A 21,523-nucleotide genomic window follows, 5' to 3' on the forward strand; every position below is an offset into this window, starting at 1 on the left:
GTGTAGACGTACCCCTAGGGAGTCTGCTGTGGGCGCAGCAGGGGACACTCGCTGGCCCCAGCATGCAACGTTCTGTTGTTACTACACTACGGTTCCCCGGAGCACAGAATAACCAGAGCACAGAGGGTGTGGCTATGACGCAATCTACCTCTGCAGTGGGGTGGGGTCTGGAGCATTACACTAGAACCAGGCTGGCTGGGGAAGCCCCTGCACAGAAGGAGTGGCTTTCAGAGGCCATGATGCTGCCAGAATGTCCCAGCAGGGCCTCAGTGTCACTGTCAATTCTGCCTGTGACTGTCGAATGCTCCGGGCACCAGTCACCTAGATCCTGGGTCTCCCGGTGCTAGGTCAGCGCAGGGGGGTGAACGGGGAATGTCTCCCTGCAGGGGCTGTGCAGAGCTTCCCTTATATTGCAGATATTGACGAGTGTTGGGGGCCCTCTGGCATGAACTGCGGCCCCAACGCCACCTGCACCAACCAGCCTGGGAGTTTCTACTGCGCCTGCAACGATGGTTTCAAGTCGAGCTCTGGGAAAGCCAGATTCACACACATGAGAGAAAACAGCTGCTCAGGTGAGTTCTCCCCTGGACCAATCCTGCCCTGCTGAAACCCCCTCCTCAAGCCACCTTGGCCTGGTGCTGCACCAGGGGTGCTGCCAGTTGCAATAAAAGCCCTTGATGCACTCACTGGACTCATGCTCAATGTGACCCTAAACCACACCCCCTGCCGCAGAGTAGCCAGAGTCTCCCCTGCCTCGGTCTTTGGATAGGGAATAAACAGCGAAGTTTTCAAAGAGGCACCTCGTAGAAGTGAGAGGATCATAACTGGCCTCTACACGCAGCCTCCTGCTGCTAATTTCTCCCTGCGCCTGGGGAGGTGCCTTGTGTACTGTCCACAGATACTACCCAGTACCAGGGCTATGCAGAGTTTCCCTCCTGTTGCAGATATTGACGAGTGTCAGGGGCCCACTGGAGTGAACTGCGGCCCCAACGCCACCTGCACCAACAAGCCTGGGAGTTTCCACTGCGCCTGCAACGACGGTTTCAACTCGAGCTCTGGGAATGCCATATTCACGCACATGAGTGAGAACAGTTGCCAGGGTGAGTTCTCCTCTTTTACCCACCTGGCCCTGCTGGGATCCCTGCACACACCTGTTCATTTCAGGCCTGGTGCGGCACCAGAGGCTGCTGCCATATGCAGCAAAGGCCCGTGATCCATTCCCCATGGCTGTGATCAGCTGTGGTCCTCGAATGCTCTCCTAGTGGAGTGTGAGCAAGATTTCCCCTGACGTGGCACTTGGATTTGGAATAATCCTCTAGATTTGCAGAGAGGCATGAGAAAGATTTTAGTGGACCCTTGCTGGCCCCAGAATGCAGCCGCCTCCCTGAGCCTGGGAAGGGGCCTAGTGAATGGTCCAGAGAGGCAGCCCAGCATGCACAGAGACAGCCCACATGAGACCCTCAGGAGCAGGGACTAGGCAAGGGCCGGCCCATAGCATTTTGTCACCTTAGGCGGGAGCTCAAATGACACCCCCATGCTCCCTCACTTGGGCCAAAACTTTGAAAGGTCTCAATTCTGCCTTCTTCCTGTTCTACTGCTCTCATGGTTCTGCTCTGCTACCTACAGATGCACCAGGAGCAGACACATTTTTCTACACTCTGGGTCCTAATGGCGCCCCCTCCACCCTCCACAGTCTGGCACCTGAGGCAGCCACCTCAGTTTGCCTCAGGGTAAGGCCAGCCCTGGACTAGACACTGTACTAGGTACCCCAGCCATGCCTTGGTTATGGTTTCCAAATTTTAAATATTACGCAAGTGAATACTGTAGCCTCATCCCTTCCTCAAGGCCACTCCCCTATCCCTCCTCTTTCCCGAGGCCCCACCTCCCACTCACTACATTGCTCCTCCCTTTGTGTTTCCTTCCCTCCACCTTCACTCACTTTCACCGGATAGGGCTGGTGTTTGGGAGACTGGAGGCCATGAGGGCTCTAACTGGCCTTGTCGGCTTGGTGTGGTAACAGAAATGAGCGTTTCTGAGTGAGGAGGGGATTCTGGGATGGGCCAGGGAGTTTTGGATCCAGAGGGGGTGAGAGTTCTGGCTGGGGGGTGCAGGCTCTGGGTGGGGCTGGGGAAGAGAGGTTTGGGATGCAGGAGGAGGCTCTGGTTTAAGGCATTGAGGGTGCAGTGGGCTAAGAGTTGGGGTGTGGGCTTAGTTCACTGGGCTCCTGGTCAGCTCTGCAGCAAACCTAAGGCCAGTTGTATCTGAACCATTAGCCGTAATTTTGAAAAGTCATAGAAGTCAGGAGAGATTCAAGAAGACTGGAAAAGGGCACTTACAGGGTCCATCTATAAAAAGAGAAATATGGACAACCCAGGGATTTACAGACCAGTGAGCCTAACTTCTGTGCTAGGAAATATAATGGAGCAATTAATTAAGGAATCCACCTGCAAACATCTGGAAGATGATAAGGTGATAAGTAACAGTGTGGATTTGTAAAGAACACATCATGTCAAACCAATCTGATCACTTTCTTTGATGGGATAACAAGCCTTGTGGATAAGAGCAAGCAGTAGACATGGTATATGTAGACTTAAAGCATTTGATAGTGTTGCATGACCTCATCCCAGGGTCCTGCTCCTGTAAAATGCTTCCCTGTCTAGGTTCCCAGAATATCCTACAAATCAAAGGTGATGTGAGGGCTGGGGAGAGGGGGGAAGGGGACAAGCGGGTCTAGGGGCACCTCTCAGTCTGTCCCAGAGCCATGAGAAAGCCTCACCTGGACAGTCCAGCTCCTAAATCTCTCTCGCCTCTTCCCCGACACATGCCGGGTTTGCCTGCGAGCAGCTGGGACTGATACTTAACAGGGCGGAGGGTAGGGGGGTCAGTACCGCAGCTGGCAGTCACCCCCACGTGGGAATGGGCGCTACCCCCCAGCTATCCCTAGCAAAGGAGCCACCGCTTCAGGCCCCAATCCCTGCTCTCATTAACCCAGGGAGGGATCAGCAGGGATCCCTTCAACACATTGCTGGGGGGAGGGGGGTTAAGCCGCGCTCGCTGGGGCACCCCAACAGGTATTGCCTGCCATTTAGACACCGGCCTGCTGACAGATGGAACCTGATGCAACAACCGCAGTGGTGTTGGGGAACCCAAAGCCGGTCTCAGCCACTGTCTGGCTCACAAGAGGGTCTGGCCAAGATCTAGGCCTCTGGCAGCCCAGGTGATAAGCACCCTGGCACGGGGGAGCGGTTCTCATGGGATTCTCATCCCCAGCCCAAAAGCTGGTTCATCCACTCAGCTCGGGAAGAGGATGGGAGTCAATCGCCGGCTCTTCCTAGGGCACAATCCCCAGCTCAAGAGCAGGCGAGAAAGTGCCTGGCACCCTTCCTTCCTGCACAGGACAGCCCCTGGCTGTCTCCCGAGGCAGCTTCTTGGCAAAGGCCCGGACAGGAAAGCACTCCACGGGAATTTGCATATCTTCTTCCAGTTGCACTTTCGAAAGTGGAACCTTCAAAAGTGAAAGTAATTAAGATGCAACTTTTTCGGTAACCTCCCCCCCCCCCCCCGCCTTGTCGAAAAGCCGCATAAACCTCCTTTTCTGAGGAAGAGAGGCTTTTCAGCAAAGGGGGTGGTTGGGCAAAAAAGCCACATCTTAATTACTTTTACTTTCAAAAACTCCACTTTCGAAATCCTGTGGAATTTGCATATCTTCTTTTGACCATTCCCTGTAGTCTAGATGAGCCCTGAAAGTCATGCAGTCTCAGAACAGAGACTTTCCACAGAGACTGTCCACCAGCCCTCCAGTGGGGCCTCCTCCCCTGCCCTACTGCCAGCGCCTGGAATGGTGTCCATTAGACTCTGAACTCCTTGGGCCAAGGGTTGGCCTGGCCTCCCTAATGTCTGAAAGTAGCACCCCTGCGGGCGAGCATTGAAGCTGGGTCCTCAGACTGGGGACAGCGACATTAGTGACTGTTTCAGAATGCAATGTTCTGGCTTTTTACTTTTACATGAGGTTACATCTGGAAATTTTGCTAATTTTTAGTTCTAACAAAAACCAACCACCCAAACGCAAACCAGCCACTTCCAAACAGAAACGGAAAACCAAAACCTCACGTTGGGGGAAAGGCAACATTTTGCTCGATCCCTGATAAACCGTTTGGGGTGTTTGTTTCAGTGACAAAAGACCCCAAAAATCCACCTTGGGTTACGTACGGACAATTTCCTCCTGGCTGTTTTTATCCTGGTTTGGTCACTGAACTGAAAACATCCAGGATTTGCTCAGCTCTTCCCTGGCTGCTGAAGATGATCCAAGACGCCAAACCCTGTGTCCCACTGTACCTGCTGCCTGAGCTAACGGGACGAGTCTGTTCCTGGGAGGCGCCATCAGACCAAAAACTTCTGTGCATGAGCCAGACCCCTGGGTCCAGCCCTAGGAAGGCGCGTGGGTGTGTTACTGTGTGGCTGTGACATGGGGACATCTGCAGTGCAGCAGGGAGGTGCAAGTTCCAGCTCAAGCAGAAACATACCCCCTAGCAGGGCAGAGCATTCAGGGGGCAGGCAGCGGATGGGCCAGTGCCCTAGAGCCGCCCTGTCCCTGATCCCAGGTGTGCGCTGGGCAGAGCCTGAGCCGCACAGTGGCCATGCTGCTTTGTAGCCCAACCAGAGCCTGTGTCTGCCCAGACGGGGAATTGCAGCTGTAGCTGCAGTGCCAACAGGTCCCCAGGCTGGTGTAATGCAGTGCCGTAAACCCCTGTGGTGCTCTCAGGTGCTGCTCTCCATTCACAGATATGCTGAGTGACAGCTGAACAGCCTGCACTCCCATTGGTTGCAGGGGGAGCTGGCGGGGTTCCGCCCCTCAGGTTGTGGCCCTACAATAATAGGAAAGCAGATCAGGAAAACGGGATTGTCTCCCTGCACATCTATGGAAACAGAGGCTTCTGGACGGGAAAAGACTTGGCAAAGGTTACATGGGGAGTCTGTGGAGGAAGCAGGGACAGGACCCAGGAGTCCTGATTCCTCAGCCTCCTGCTTTCACTACTGGGCCTCACTCCTCTCCTGAGGCTGAGGATAGAAGCCTGGAATCCAGCCTGTGCACCATCCTGCTAGGGCCAGTGCATCACCTCCCTGTCCCACAGCCAGCAGTCGAACCCAGGCCTCCTGGCACCCACTTCCCAGGCCACTAGCAGCCGCTGGCTCTTGGGGATGGGCAGCAGATTGCAACCCTGCCAGGAGCCATGTTTTTCGCACGGTGCCCCCTCTGATGCCAGCAGGTGGGATCTTCTTTTTTCCCTCTCCACCATGAAAGGAAGCTCTGTTATATACAGCTGGGTCCGTTGCTCCTTCCACTCTCACAAACTGACAAGTGTCTTGTGCCCTCCGTATTCCAAATGAATGACTAGAATTGCATCCAGTTCTGGGGAGCAGCGCTTCCCTGACCCAGCCGCGCAGTGTAACGGTGAATGCTGGCTCTGGCACAGAACAGAGCGACCGATTCTGAGGGACCTGGAGTTGATGGAAATATTCTCACAGACTCCAATGGGCTTTGGATCAGTGTGCGCCCAGCCTGGTGTCCGACTGTCTCCTGGGGGCTGAGACAAGCTCCCTCTGTCCTCACTGCTTGTTCTGCAGTGTTGCTCAGTGGGTAGGGCAAGTGCCTGGGAATGAGGGGATGGGAGTTAGTCTCAGCTCTGCTCCTGATCAACTGAGTTTCTTTCTCTGTTAGATCCTGTCCTCTTCCCATTCTTTGTCTTGTTAAACTGTAAACTTGTCCTGTGTGTGTGCAGCACCTAACTCAATGCATCTGCTGGGTGCTACTGTAATGCATGTAATAAACACCTGGACTAATGGCAAGTCTTCTCTTGGCAGATGTGGATGAATGTGCTGAAAATCCTGCAATCTGCGGGCTCAGTCTCTATTGCACAAACACACCTGGGAACTACACCTGCCAGTGTCCACCAGGGTACAGTCCATCCATGCCAGACACCTGGAAACCTGGGAAAACCCACTGCCTAGGTAGCCTTTGGTGTCTGCCCTCACAACCCCACTCTGCCCCTTTCCCCCCACAGACTGTCCCCAACCCAGCCAGATGGGAGCTGGGAGCTGGGAGCTGGCCCTGGAGTGGGGCCGAATGTTCACGTCTGTGTGTCACTGGAAGAGTGGGGAGCTCCCAAGCCCTGCACCCCTATCCACAGCCAGATGGGACCCTCAGCCAGAAGACTGATTAGTTCACAGGGCTCTAGCGTAGACCAGGCTTGTGAGAGAGGAATCGGGGCAGTCAGTACAATCCATATCCAGGGCCCCGCACTCCCTTCCTGTACCCTAAGGCAGCGCAGACTAACTCACACTCAGCAACCAGTCCCAGCCCTGCGGGCAGCTCCACGTCCTCCTTTTGTCCTGCTTCCTGGGAAAAAGGCATCACCTGATTGCACCCCCCACCTAGGCTCATGTCACTCCACCTAGTCCCCTGTGTGTTTGCTGGTCTCCCTTCACCCAGCCGGGTGTGAGAGGCATGCACAGGGTGCAAGCACTTCCCCCTCTCTCCCTTAGCGTCCAGGGAACAAGATGAAATGTGAGCTGCAGCCCAGAGCGCACAGCTGCTGCTCCCCCTCCCAGATACCCAAAATGCTGCCCCATCCCCCACCCCACTGGCACAATGGGCCTCTGATCCCAGTTTGGTCCCGTAAGTGCCGCTGTGAGTAGTAATCAATTCCCTGTTCTTCTGTTTAGATATTGATGAATGTTCTCAAGACATGTCCATCTGTGGCCTTCGCAGCTTCTGCGTCAACACCCCGGGGAGTTACAGCTGCTGGTGCAAAACAGGCCATGCTTCCCCTGGGGGGAACTCTTGGAAACCTGGTGACAACCACACCTTGAACTGCACAGGTACCAGTCGCGACACGCTGCCCTCCCTGGCAAAGCCACGGAATAGACATCAGGCCCTGACGGTCTCAAAAGCTGGGATGCGGGTGGTGCTCTCAGTGCTCCGTGCTTGAGAAGCTGCCCACAAATCGATGTGCGGAGCTAGGCCCTGGCATGTTTGTATGTTCTGTAGGCCCCAGGGGAGCCCGCTGCACCCGTGTGATTTCTTTATATTACTGGAAGATTGACTCAGCGTTGCTTGGGACCTTAACTCAAATCATTTTTGGTTTTCTTCATTTAAATCATTGTTCTGGGGTGGCTCTGGGGACAAGAGGGGTCAGTGTAAAGGCTGACCGGGATGAGAGAACAACCCCAGTCTTCAGACACCACAGCAGCTAGGGTCAGGTGAGAAGCGCCTGTTCTTGGCTGCTGCAGCTGCAGTAGGCACAGCTGAGGGAGGGGTGCATGTCCCCCAGCTGATGGACAGAAAGACAAACACTCTCACATATATGGTAGAGAGCTCTCGCTTTCTCCACACCTGCCCCCTGCTGCCCCAATGAGGCTATAGCTGGTCCGGTCTCCATCTCTGGGCTCTTGCTGCCCCCCTATGGCCAATATACAGTATAACTGTCCCAGGGTATGTCTACACTACCCCGCTAGTTCAAACTAGCGGAGTAATGTAGGCTACACGCGGCACGGGCTAGATAGTTCGAACTAGCAAGCCATTCCGAACTATCTGTACGCCTCGTGGAAGTCAGTACAGATACTGGCGGCACGGGGTTCGAACAAGCCGGCATTTAAAAATGGCGCCGGCTGGCTTATGCAAATGAAGCCCGGGAAATTCAAATCCCGGGCTTCATTTGCAAGTGCGGTATGCCTACATTACCCTCCTAGTTCGAACTAGCGGGGTAGTGTAGACATACCCCCTGCTAGCAGAGCTTCCCTTTCCACTTTATGAGAATCAGCCACATTCCAGGCACATCCCATTGTCCTGACACAACCAAACCCTACTTTAAGTTATGATAAGAAGAAGCTGCATACCGATTTTGGGGGTCCTAGCTCTTACCAGCTAGGGGGAGTTTTTGAACAAATGGACACACAGACAGATGCACAGACAGACAAACTGTTTCAAATCTATACTAGTTGGGGAGAGTTGCCTCTGGAGTGGTGCCACCTTCTTGGACCCCATAAACCAAGTTCTTTAACCATTAACATCAGCTCTGCCATTGGTTGGACTTTGCCTGGTTTCATTTCTGTGCCCGGAAATGCAATAATACTTTGAACCTATTGTAAAGATTTGATTCTTGTAAGAGAGACCCCAACACTGGCTTTCTGCTTCCTTCCCTAGAAAACATCAGTGACCAACTCAGGAATCTGAAAGGAGTCAATTTAGAAAGCCGGTGCAAAACCAGCCAGAAGGTACATGTCAAGTGATTCCAGATTGCGGCAGGAGGGGAAAAGGGAAAAGGGTCGAATGGATATGGGCATCATGGGCATGCGTGGAGTTAGTGCAATGCACTAAGGCAGTGTATCTGCTGCGACTGGTTTGGGCAGTGTGGCTGGACAGAGATGGAGAGGATGGACTAGATCCGGTACCCAGAGAAGGGCGGAGAAAAAAGAGTGGGTGGAGATGGAGAAGTTGGTGTTAAAGCGCTTATCCAGGGAGGCTGACAGAATTGCAGGGCTGCAGGGAGGGAGGCCCATCTCTGTGCTCCTGGAAGGGGCAGGGCTTCAGGCGGAAAGGGCGAGGCACCATGGCTGAGGCACCAAGTCCTCTCTTCCCCCAGCAGCCCTCAGCACTGCTGGGACTGTACCATGTCCTCTCTTCCACCAGCCAGCCCTCAGTGCCACCCAGAGCACGCCGCATGGTGCTCTGGCAGAGATTTAAAGGGCCTAGGGATCCAGACACTCTCACTGCCACTCCCATAGTAATGGTGCCTGGGAGCTTCAGGCCCTTTTGTATCACCTGGCCCCAGGGCACTTGCCCACTTCCCCGTCTCCCCCGTCAGCAGGCCTGCGCTCATCGCTTCATGTCCCTCTCACATGCACAGAGAACAGCAACACCCGAAGTCCAGAGATGCAAACAATTCACTGTTTATTGGGGGTAGCTTCCAGCAAGCACGAATCCACTTTCCTTTTTCCTTTCTTCCTTTGTCTTTCAACTGACATCCTGGCTGCTCCCAACTTTTAGTGTCATAATTCAGCTAGCTTCCCTGTAAGCTGCGCGGTTGCACAGCTGCACAGCTGTTAAATGAGACCCACTCAGAGTCTCAGACCTCCCACACAGGGGGAGGGGCCATGGGAGCAGCTTCAAATGGAGCTCCCTGCTTTCAATGGAGGAGCCCAGAGAGCAGGTAGGGAGGGGAGATAAGGAGGAGGGATGGAGGGCATAAGCGTTTGGGGGAGAGTTGTAGGGTACGGGAGCTAGGAGAGATGACAATGAGGAGGGAGAAAGTAATTGGCTGGGAAGAGTCGGGGGGGGGGGGAGTTTATCTCTCTCTCCAGGACTTCCCAAAAGCTGACTGCATGGAGTTGGTAGGGGAAATGGGGTGGATGGGGGCTGGCATTGGGGTGAGGTAGAGTCAGGGGGAGTTTGTGCTGTGTCCTGTCCTAACTCCTAGCTAGGCTGCTGGTGCCTTGAAGTCTGAGAAGCAGGATTTTATCCCAGCCCACAGCTGGGCTGGAAGGAGCAGATTGTACAGGGGTGGGCAGGTGCTGGCATCTGTGCAGTGAGGTGGAGGCAAGGAGGGTTTGGAATGTCTTGACTCACTTGCAGACCTCTCTCCCTCTGGGCTGGAGTGGGGAGAAACTGGCTGCATTGGGGGGTGATGTGCCACGACATTTACAAGATTACATTTCAAACAAAGTTTACATAGGTGTTAATGGCTTGATGTAAGAAAGAATGATGCTTTTAAGAGAAATTTTTTGGAGTGTTGAAGATATCTAAAACACTGATCTTAATGATCGTTTAAAATCTTGTATTACTAATTAATACATGGTATTAATTCTAATTAATGGTATGAGTACTATTACTGTTACTATGTATTAATACTATTAATACATGTTATTGATACTATTAATTAATACATGGCATTAAGGCCAGATCTTTACTATGTGGTAAAGTTCTGGCTCTTATGAGTCAAAAGTAGCAAGTACTAGGTGTGATGCTAGTTGTTTTGTAGGATGAAATCTTATTTGCAAGCTCTTTGAAACAAGGATCTGCCTAGAAACCCTGAAGCCTTTTTAGGGAGCTCAATGTGTAGATGACTACATGATTAACTGACAAGCCTAGGCTTATTGGTTAATCTTGTCAACTACACGTATTTCCCCAATGTTGCCGCTGTATCAGAGGTAGCAAGGAGGGAAATGAGGTGGGAGCTGACCCTCATGGGAAGCCAGATTTTAAACTGCCCCTCCCTGCCCCCGCACTGCTGCCTCTGATAGGGAATGTCTACACTAGCCCCCTAGATCGATCTAGGGAAGCTAATGAGGGAGACCAAAATTGCAAATCAAGCCCGTGATTTTAATATCCTGTGCTTGATTTGCATGTTCCTGGCTGACAGCCATTTTAGAAATTGACTAGCCGGAAGTAACTGCCCGTGGCTACATGCGGCAGTGAAACGGGATTCCGATTTAAAGCCCTAACTCGAATTAGCTGGTATTCTTCCTGCATTGAGGTTTAACAGCTAATTTGATTTAGGGGCTTTAAATCGGAATCCCGTTTCACTGCCACATATAGACACGGGCAGTTACTTCGGGCTAGTCAATTTCTAAAATGGCAACCGGCCGGGAACATGCAAATCAAGCGTGGGATATTTAAAACCCAGGCTTGATTTGCAATTTCTGTCACCCTCATTAGCCTCCCTACATCGATCTAGGGGGCTAGTGTAGACGTGCCCATAGAGAGGCAACAGTGCGGAGGATGAGGGGGCAGATATGTGCAAGGAGCTAGCTTTTAAGCCAGCTCTCCATATGTGTTGGCTCCGCAGACCCACCTGGCCCCGCTTGCTGCCTCCTACAGAGATAGTGGGGGCAGCAGGAGGAGTACAGGAGCTGGTGCTCAGAGTGGAGACGACTTTTAAGCCATCATCACCAGAGCACTGGCTCCACAGGGTCACCTGGCCCCCTCCTCCACAGCGGGGGGTGGTGGAGGCCAGTGGAGACTACCACAGAGCAACCTCTGTCTGTGGTGGGCCTGGGCTCACCGTGTGCAGAGGCAGCTCTGTGGCAACAGCCCTTATCCATGGGGCGGGGGGGGCAAGCTCCCCATGGAGAGGCTTTTGTGCAACCAGTAAGCAGCCTCAGTCCGCAGCAAGCCTGGGCCAACTGCAGTCAGAGGCTGCTGCCATGGAGCAGCTTTGTTCTCCAGGGAGCCTGGGTGCCCCACAGATAGGGGCTATTTGTATTAGAGGCAGCAGCATGGGGCAACAGGGGTCTCCCCAGGAGTGGGACTGGAGCATGCTAGCTGCTGGCTTTTCCCCTAGGGGCCATCAAATAGTTGTGCAACCGCTGTAATTTGAGGCAGCTACATGACTATTCAATTGCACACTATATAACATCCCTAACCATGTATTAATTTGCCCTGTGGCTTCTACTCTTTGAGTTGGTGACACACACAAGCTGCATATTTGAAATCAGAAGTTGTATCTGTTTCATTTGTTCTTGTATCCTAAGCATTCCCCAGAGATGCATAAGCCTGAGTGAATGCCTTTTACTCTCCTTTCCAGAGTCAGTAAATATTGGGACACTATCTGCCTAACAGTCAATGAAGGTGCAAACAGCTCTTTGTGTGGATTTCTGTCAGGAAGGATACTATCAATTGACTTTGATTCTTATCTGCATCATTTTAACTACCCCGTTTTCAGATACTTACTGATTCTTTGTGAATTTTCTATACCCTCTGCTTCCTGTCTCCTCTTCCTCTCCCCCCCCCCTATTTATTTTGGGTCTGCACATCCTAAACTCAAAACTCCAGTCATCTGAAGAAGTGGGCTGTGCCCTCGAAAGCTCATGATGCCATCTACACGTTTTGTTAGTTTATAAAGTGCTACCAGACCATTTTTTGTTTTTTTTTTAAGTAAATATTGTATTAGGAGTTGCAAGAAAAATATGAGTATTTCTAGTTGTCTCATAGGCTATGTCTAGATTGCATTGCTTTTTTGGGATACCTCTGGTATCCTGAAGAAGCAACTCCACGTCCAAGGAACACGTCCACTTTTTCAGAAAATTTTTTGAAAAAGCGGACAAGCTCTTTCATCATCCCTGTAAACCTCTTCTGTGAGGATTAAGGGTTGACTTGAAAGAGCCCTTTTTTCTGAAATTTGGCACCATGTAGATGTGCCAAATTAAGAAAAAGCCTCTTTCGAAAGTAAATCGAAAAAAGATTTGTTTAGCATCTTCAAGCTGAGCTATGCATGGATAATATGCACTTTGGTGTGTTTACTAGCTTGAGGTGTTAAAAAAGGATGACGATGCATGTACTCCAAGAGTAGTGTTAATTTTCTTTTTATTTAATTTCACATTAAATAAACCTCGTAAGAATTGCTCCTTGTTAACCATCCGTTTTGATATGTTTTCTTCTGCACACACCTCTGAACTGTTTAAATACATATAACTAGATTTTTTGTGTGTACTAGTGATACCCATCTACACACTATCTCAATATTGATGTCGTAAACAAGAAAATTCAACCCTCTCAAAAGAAAATTCAACCCGACCAAGGTTGGAAAATGTTAGAGGGGAACACTGATTTTTCAGCTATACATTTACCAATCATTTTGCTGAAATGTAAAAACCAGCCCTTACATTGTAACATGATTATCTAACTAATAGTGTCCATCACCTGGTTTATAACCAGAAAATGTAATTATACCGCAGACAGAAGCCATCAAAGGACCAGACACACTATACAGATAAACAGTCAAGAAATGGGGAGCATAGTGACAAAACAATAAAGCAGAGGTGAGGAGCCTACGGCCTGGGGACCAGATGTGGTCCCCCACATCCCTAGATCTGGCTGCTGAGGCTCTGGGCATTGGGGAGCCCCACCTGCACCCATCCACCTACAGGATGGGAGCACACAAAATCTACTAGCCTGGTATGCAAGAGACTGAGAGGAGTGTCTTCTTCTCAGCTGGGGCACCACATCAGTGAGGGCTTTTTATTTTCTTTTTTTGCTTCTGGTTTGTGTGTGGCCCCCGACTGATTTTTCTGTGGATCAGTGGCCTCTGACCCAAAAAAGGTTCCCCAGCCCTGCTGTAAAGAAATGAGAATTTTGCAGCCCTAACTACTGATAAGTTGCTCTTTGCCAGATGGAAAAAATCATAGAATCGTAGAAGACTAAAACTGGAAGAAACCTTGAGAGGTGATCAGGGCCCCTCCCTTGCCCTCATGGCAGGAACAAGCATCATCTAGATCATCTCCAACAGGTGCCTGTCCAACCTGCTCTTCAATATCTCCAGTGAGGGCAATTCCACAACTTCCCAAGGCAACTTATTCCAATGTTTCATCACCCTGACAATTAAGAAGTTTTTCCCTAATGTCCAGCCTAAACCTCCATTGCTGCAATTTCAGCCCATCGCTTCTTGTTCGATCATCAGAGGTCAAGGAGAACAATTTTTCTCCCTCCTCCTTGTAACATCCTTTCAGGCACTTGAAAACTGCTCTCATGTCCCCTCTCAGTCTTCTCTTCTCCAAGCTAAACAAGCCCAATTCTTTCAATCTTCCCTCATAGATCATGTTTTCTAGAGCTTTAATAATTTTTGTTGCTCTTCTCTGGATTTTCTCCAATTCCTCCACATCTTTTTTGAAATGTGGTGCCTAGAACTGGACACAATACTCCAATTGAAGCCTATACCAGTGCAGAGTAGAGTGAAAGAATGATTTCTCGTGTCTTGCTCACAATACTCCTGTTAATGCCTCCCAGAATCATGTTTGCTTTTTTTGCAACAGTGTCACACTGTTGGCTCATATTTAGCTTGTGGTCCCAGGACCAGATGGAGGCATGGGTGAGCTGGGCAGCTACCCAGGGCGTCAACCTACGGGCGGCACCTGATGGCAGTTGTAAGGGGTGCGCGGCGTCCCTTACAGCTGCCATCAGGAGCCGTGCACCTGGCTCCCGCAGCGCCGGACCGCAGCGCCCTTGCTCCTACAGCTGTGGGGCCATGCATGGCCCGGCATGTGCGCTAGCAGTGCTGGACGGGACGGGCTGGGCAGCACATGCGCCATGCACCCCAGGGGGCGGCCCCGGGCTGCGCGCCAGCGGCCGTGGCTGGCACGCATGCACCGTGTGCCCCAGGGGTGGGCCCGCGCACCTTGGGGGGGGCGGGCCCGTGCCCCGAGGGTGGCGCCGCATGCCCAGGCCCAGGGTGCCAAAAGGGTTCGGGTCGGCCCTGTGTGGTCCACTATGACCTCTGGATCCCTTTCTGCTGTACTCCTTCCTAGATAGTCGCTTCCCATTCTGTATGTGTGAAACATTGTTCCTTCTTAAGTGGAGCTATCAAACTAAGTTTTCTTTAAGCCTTTTAGGCTCTTCCTTTTATCTGGAGGAGAAAGATTGGATCGCCTTTCTTACAGCCCCAGATTGCCTATTTTCAATACGAAACTGACCAGTGAGATTGTCCTGGGGGTGGGGGAAACACATGAAGCCTCTTCCCCTCCTTCAAACTCACAGCTGTGAAAGAGAAATGGCCCAGCAGCCATTTTTCTGAGTGGCGTGTAGGCCATGGTTTTGCCCAGCCCTGCCTCAGATGCTCCGGTGAGAGAAGCCTCACACAAAGGCAGACTGTGACTTTGATTCTTTGCTCTGATATTTCATCACTAGCTAAGTGACCAGAACACACCTACCTACTTATAGTATCGGCCTTTACAGGTTGGCCTGAATCTCTGTGTCCTAAGTCAGGGCTACTCACCTTTGGAAGCCCCAGGGGCCACAATGATACTCACAGCACATGCCAAAGGCCGCAGCTGAAGTCTGGTTGCATATACAAGCATGTTTATATGCAAATATATGCAAATAGATTCTTTCACATTGACGGGCATGAATGCAAAGATTAAGCTTTATGCTGTGGTGCTAGACCCAAATGTGGCCAATGTGAGCCAGTCAACACCTCTCAAGCTCTGCCCACAAGGCTAAGCAGACAGCGCTTCCCACAATGCCCCAGTGCTCCCAGCACCTCCTCCCTGAAGGCTGGAAACACCCTGTACCCGTCTGTGCCAGCCAGCCCGTCCGCTTGCATCTTTCAGTGCTCACCCTGCCAGGGAGACACCTCACCGCTGTGGACCATGTTCCTAGCGGAGGCCATGTTCAAAGGATCCCACCCACGGGCTGCGTGTTGAGCCCCACGTAAACCCAAACCGCACCGCGGGATGCAAATAAATGGGCTGCGGGCCGCATGTTGAGTAGCTCTGTCCTAAGAGATGTGTGGATGTGTTGCCAGGCACTCGAACACCTGGTTGAAAAGGGGTGATAATGAGTGAAGGCAGGGGGATGGAGTGAGCAGGACGGGGCCTTGGACAAGGAGTGGGGGTGGGTGTTTGGTTTTGTTCAGTCAGAAAGTTGGCAACCCTCACTGAATGGAGAAATAGCCAGAGCTACCGAGAGAGGCTGGGGAGAAGGATACAGTGGGCGGAGAGGGACAGAACAGGTGCCTGGAGGTGGTCACCTGTCATTCCTTCCCCCCGCCCCCTCCCCCAGTGCAGCAGGTCGGTAGATGTGTTGTGGAACTCACTCCTTTCTCCATGATTCACCTGCAGGGAAACCAGGAAAGCAACCCATTTTGCACCTTAATGGAAGGTATCAAAGAGACACAGTCTTCTGCATTTGGAAATGGAAGCAACCCAGTATCACTGCAGGTCAGAGGCTCTGTGCCTGTATTTGCCATTCCCTGCCTTCCCCCCACCGAGGAAAGGAACCCCCCTTTATCCCCATCTGCTTGGACCAGTCTCCAGACTGGTGGAAATTCAAGCGGCCAGTGTAGACAGCTGGCAAGTTTTCCCACAAAAGCAGCTGCTTTTGTGGAAAAACTTGCCAGTCTAGACGCAGCCAAGGGGCTTTTGCACAAAAACAAGCAGTGTGGCTGTGGCCGTTTTGCGCAAACCCCCCTTTGTGCGCAAGATCCTTATGCCGCTCCTTATGCCTCTCCACACTGCTTGTTTTTGCGCAAAAACCCCTTGAGCAAAAACAGCTCAGAAGAGATTATGCAAATGAAGTGTGACAAAATGCTAATCGGCGCTTCATTTGCATTGTCTCTTCCAGCAAAGCTCGTGGAGTAGACAAAGCCTGAGTCAACCACCAGCTGACTTTGCGTGCTCCCACTGCCGCAAATGAAATTTCCTCCTGCCCTGTCCCCATACTGCTAAGAGCACTTAGAAGTGCAGGGCACGAGAAGACTTTATGCACTACCTTCCACCCCCAAACCCTGATTGGCTTGGGGTGGGTGGAGCGTGCAGTCACTTGCTCCCTGCTCTCCAGGGCATGCTGCTTAGTCAATCACCAGGATTGACTCTAAGCTTCATGTACGCCCCCTCCCTAAGCCCTGGTTGGCTTGGGGGCAGGGGAGTGGCAGGGCTTCCACGGGTCAGATCAACCCACTTGGCAGGCTGGATCTGGCCTGCTGAGGCATTTTTGCCCATCCCTGCCATAGCCTCTATCTGTCAAAATTGGGAATGGACAACAGAGGAGGGATTGCTTGATGATTGCCTGTTCCGTTCAGTCCCTCCGGGGTACCTGACATTGGCCCGTCAGAAGACAGGATACAGGGTTAAATGGAGTGTTTGTCTAACCCAGTCTGGCCGTTCTCACCTTCTTCCTGTCTTCTTATGGATCCATGGGACCATCTCTCTGTGAGCCAGTAGCCACTCTTTCACAGCCCTTGCTTGACACAGGGTGTCTTATTTTTGCATCCCAGAAAGCCACTGCCTCTTTTGATTCATTTGTCGGGAACATTCGTGAGCTATCTAGTGGGCACAAAGAGGAGGCCTCATTGGTTGCCACAGTCTTTCTGAAGAGCGTGGAATCGGTCGCCTTTGAAGCTGCTCTGAGAAGCCCGTCAAACCAGTCAGAGCCCGTCAAAACCAAGATGATGAGTAAGAAAAAGGAACCCTCACCCCCTGCATAGCTCTGAGCACCACGCTAGCTAGTCTCTGTGGTGCAGGGTGCCAGGGTGCTGGGTTGAAGCGTAAGGGATCCGGGGTCCAGGCCGTTCCTGCCTGCTTGCTTTCTTGCTTGGAGCTTATGTTTTGCTGTCTGTGAAATGGGGGCATGAGCCCTTTGTGCTGCTAGGGGCAGGCGCTGTCTCTTGCTGCATGTGCCTCTGGGGCCCAGCACAAGGGGGCTCTGATCTCAGCAAGGAGTAAGATTGGGGCAGTGGCTGTGAGCCACAGTTCATTGTGCTGCACAAAGAACATGAGAATAGTCCAGACTCCTGCTTCTTTTCTTGCCTCTGCTGCCTTCACTGCAGCGTCGCTCCGTCGGTGTCCGTGGCGTGTCTCCTTGGAGGAGACTTGGCGCCGCGCTAAAGGGGGGGGTTGTTTTCAAAGCACCTCAGTGAAGAACTTGTCCTTCTGTCCCAGCCATCGCAGCCAAGGCCATTAAGGATAACTGCCGCAGTCAAGGGGAGAGTATCTCACTGAATGCAAAAAACGAATGGATGGCCATTGACTGCACTACGGTCGTCGGCTCCGATCGCTCAGGTACCAACTAGAAGCCTTCTGGACGGGCAAGAGATGAGATCAGAGCAATCCAGCAGCGTCCTCAGAGCCAGCTGGGAGGCCAGATCTTCCAGGGCTGCAGAGGGACCGTAAAGCAGCCCCGACAGACTCCCCAGGGGACCTTGGGTGGCTTTACACCAGCCTCTCGTGAAGGGCTTAATGTGTAATGGAAAAGGTCCCAAGGCTCAAACCCTGGTTTCACTTTCATTACTGAAGAAGCAGGTGCCAGGTTCTGAGCCGCCAGGCCCAGAGGTCCTGGAGCTCATTATGCCACCAAGGGGGCTGACAGGCTGGCCAGGCCCCTGGGCAAGGGGCCCAACTCCAGGCCCCCAGAAGGAATGGAGCCTCAGGTGGAAGAGGTGTGGCTTGAGGCAGCCAGCCCTCAAAACTGCCTGGACCACCAGACCCCAAGTCAATTGCCCCCTTTCCTACCCTATCAGTGGGCCTGCCTGGCACAAGTTAAGCACAACACTTGCAGCTTCCCCCAGGCCGAGGGCACGTCAGGGCTGGGGAGTTCTCACAGACCAGGAGGGCGATGGATTTTCTGGGACTAAAGGAAGCGGAGCTGGAGTGCTGAGTCCTGGTTGGCCAGGCCCCTAGGAGGAAGTGCTGTTGATTGGCTAGTGCAGGGCAGCCTGGGAGTCTAGTCCCAGTTTTGCCAGTGATGCTCTGTGCGCCCTTGGGGAAGCGATTCCCTTCCCCCGAACCTGCGTCCTTCTCCTCTTGGCTGTGCCCATCAGACAAGTCTTCCAGCTCCTTGTGGTGCGAAGGGCCTAGGGCACAGGCTGTTCAGAAATCTCCTCTTGTTCCTTTGCTCTCGCAGGCACTGGAGCCGTCGTCTTCATAGTGTACGACCAGCTGGAGTCCCTCCTAAAGGACAGTGTCAGCGATCAAAGCCTGACAGGTCCTGGGGGACTGGGAGACGTTACCCTGAATTCCAACGTAGTGAGCGGGACCATTGGGGAACGCAGAAATCTCTCCAGACCTTTCCACTTCACCTTGGAGCATAAAGAGGTGACGGATACGTTGGGAGGCACAAGGGGTCACACGCCCGCAGGGGTGGGAAGGACAAGGGCCAGCCACAGCCGGGGGAACTAGCAAAGCGGTCTGCAGCTCACAGCGGCCCCTCCCACCCCCCGCTCACCAGCAGCAGTGGGGGAAGCAGGGCGATACAGCCCCAGCTCACGCTGCTCTCCCAGCACATTGCTCAGGGGAGGGGCAGGCCTTGTCTGCACTCACCGGAAGTGGAAGCGACAGAGCAGGAGGAGCAGAGTGAGCTAGGACATTGCTGTTCTGCTTCCCCCTGCCCCACTTCTGGGGGAAGACGGACCACTGCTGCCCACACCAGCCCCCCCAGCCCTACTATTGCCCCTGGTCTGCCTTGGTTGGGTGAAGAGGAGGGGTGTGGGTGGAGCAAGAGTGGCGGAGCAGAGGAGGAGAGGGGTGGAACCTGGGTAGACAGGTGGAGCCTGCCCTTCCCTGGGAAGACCCCGGTTGTCCCTAAATGGCAATCACAACCCTGCTTGAAAGAGACAGGGTCTGTCTTGGCCACGTTTTTTCCCTGCCACTCGTCTCTTTCTTGCCTCTGTTAACACTGCCATCTTCTTCCAGTTGGCCTCACTGCAGAGGGGCCTCTTCAGCTCCTTCCACCCCCTCCCCTACCCCACAAGGAATCCAAATCTTGATGCTGCTTCTGCCCCCAAAATCTGGCTTTTCTTCTTTGCCCTCGCTGTGGCCTTGATCACCTTCCACCTTTCTACTGCAGCCTCCTCTCTGGGTCCCGCAGACCTGTAAGGTCCCCTTCAGTCCTGCCAAAATGATCTGCCTTGCCCATCAGTCCCACAGATCCCCTATGATCCAAAACATTTCCCTGGTTCCCTCTCCTCCATCACATCACATCACATCACATCACGTGTAGGCACGAGGAGACCCACGGAGAGGAGGGTCCCATTCTATGAGGCAGAAACATAGACATGGAGCCCAACCCAAAGGAGCTTGGTCTAAATATATGAGAGAGAGGGTGGGAAGGGAAACAGAGGCACAGAAATGTCTCAAAAGTTTGTGCATCAGGTCAGAGCCAGGCAGAGACTCCAGTCCCTGAATCCCAAACAAAAGCACCTCTAAGCTGTGCAGCCGCGCAGCTGCCTAATAAGCCCCATCCAGGAGCTCAGAGATGCCGTGTACGGGAGAAGCCCTTCTCCAACTTCTCCCCTCGCCATCCCCAGCAGCGTGGACTTGCCATAAATTGGAGATCAGAGCCCCTCCCCCAGTCCAACCCAGCCTCACTGGAGCTGCCCCGGCCTGCAGAGAGGAACCTTGCACCAAGCCCAGAGCTGCTGTGGAGCTAGAGGACTGGGGAGAGCCCTCTCTCCTGGGGGAGCCTGTACTCAAACCCCTCATCTCCAGCCCCACCCTGCACCTTCAGCCTGAGCCTCCTTTCAGTTCAAATCTCTCAGCATCACCGCCCCCAAATTGTCCATGTGCAGACAGAATTTTGTTATGTGCCCCAATACTCAGGTGACATATCTCCCTATAGGTGACATAACAAAATCCATTCTGCCCCGGACGTAAAAAACTGTCAAACTCTGGATCCCCTCTTCTTGACTAGTCTGTGACTATTAAAAGGCCAAGGATGAGGTCGGGGCTGCAATTTCTGTTCCCAGACAAAGAATAATGAAGAGAAGAGTATCTGTGTTTTCTGGGACGTCGCTGGTGAGAAAGGCACTTGGTCCACAGAGGGCTGTGAGCTGCTCACTGCAAACAACACACACACCACCTGCTCCTGTAACCATATGTCCAGCTTTGCCGTCCTGATGGGCAGGAATGCCAGCCAGGTATTTCAAACATCTGCCAACGCTCCCAACCCACGTGTAGCAAGCTGGGGTTGTATTCGCCCAAACAAAAACCCACAGTGATTTGCGAGAGTGCACCTGAGCCCTTGGACACCCAAACTGCAGGCCTGAGGCACAAAAAGGAAAGGAGTGATGTGTTGTGCTGTGAATAGTTATAGTGGCTGGAGCCAGCCACTAGTCATGATCCCCTGCACTTGGCCAGCATGTTAGACGTCCTACAGACTGGCTTGTGTCCTGTGCAACCCAATATTTGGTCCAATCTGTTCGCAGTCATTATGAGATCCAGAAAACCACGTAATTGTCTGGGGCTGCAAACTCCAGACCTGCGCTGTTTGTGCCTCTGTGTTTTCTAGTGGGAGGGGCAGGGCATGGAGGGGATCCCCACCAATGGAGCTGGAGCTCCAATTGCCATGGGAAACTATCCGGGTATTTCAGAACGTCTGTTCCTACAGCGCGATTTGCAAGATTTTCTCTGGCTTTAATTTTTCCTTTAGCAGGAAGATGGTGCCCTGAGAATCATCACCTACGTGGGCCTGTCCATCTCCCTGCTGTGCCTCTTCCTCACCATCCTCACCTTCCTCCTGTGCCGCTCCATCCGCAACGTCAGCACCTCCCTCCACCTGCAGCTCTGCCTCTGCCTCTTCATGGCCGACCTGCTCTTCCTCACCGGAATGGACAAAGCCAAGGATAAGGTTGGGAAATCATCCCAAATGCACCTTCCCCACTTTTCTCTGTCTTGCCTGTTTAGATTGTAAGTTCTTTGGTGCAGGTTCTTCAAAGGTTCGTCCTTGCTGCACCTGGAGGTTTCCTCATGGAGTGAGCCAACAGCTTCTGCTCGGGTGTGATGGTAGTTAGGCAGCTGGCCTAAGCTGCTGCCTGGAGGGTGCATACCCCTTCCCCATCGCCTCCCTCCCCGTAGTGTAATTGTACAGTGCTGAGCACCAGTTATTCATGGACTCCAGGTACTTTCCTCTTGGTTTTGTATCGTCAAGGAAATGGGAAGAAAAGCAAGCTGCATCCCAGTGCACATGGCTACCCTCTCTTCTCCACTCTCCCAAATGACACCTTTGATGCTTTGGGGCTGGAGCACCCAGGGAAAAGCCATA

At 52.6% G+C, this 21,523-nt stretch overlaps 1 protein-coding gene across 2 annotated transcripts in view; it reads left to right on the forward strand.

The window, feature by feature from the left end:
• Window positions 1–21,523, forward strand: part of LOC102449738 (adhesion G protein-coupled receptor E3-like) — a 50,531-nt gene that overhangs the window by 5,896 nt on the left and 23,112 nt on the right. The window contains exons 1-11 of one of the 2 annotated variants that reach the window (XM_089774841.1): window positions 422–572; window positions 945–1,100; window positions 5,863–6,009; window positions 6,724–6,879; window positions 8,204–8,274; window positions 15,610–15,708; window positions 16,764–16,941; window positions 17,428–17,547; window positions 18,389–18,579; window positions 20,229–20,399; window positions 20,912–21,109. In XM_089774841.1, coding sequence (XP_089630967.1) covers window positions 446–572; window positions 945–1,100; window positions 5,863–6,009; window positions 6,724–6,879; window positions 8,204–8,274; window positions 15,610–15,708; window positions 16,764–16,941; window positions 17,428–17,547; window positions 18,389–18,579; window positions 20,229–20,399; window positions 20,912–21,109 — 1,614 coding nt within the window. In that variant the 5' untranslated portion in view covers window positions 422–445. Of the gene's footprint in view, window positions 1–421; window positions 573–944; window positions 1,101–5,862; window positions 6,010–6,723; window positions 6,880–8,203; window positions 8,275–15,609; window positions 15,709–16,763; window positions 16,942–17,427; window positions 17,548–18,388; window positions 18,580–20,228; window positions 20,400–20,911; window positions 21,110–21,523 lie in introns of those variants that run through there. The other variant, XM_089774842.1, reaches the window with a different exon arrangement.

Source organism: Pelodiscus sinensis, chromosome 31, assembly GCF_052426305.1.
Source record: "Pelodiscus sinensis isolate ZL-2025 chromosome 31, ASM5242630v1, whole genome shotgun sequence".
Classification (NCBI taxonomy): Eukaryota; Metazoa; Chordata; order Testudines; family Trionychidae; genus Pelodiscus; species Pelodiscus sinensis.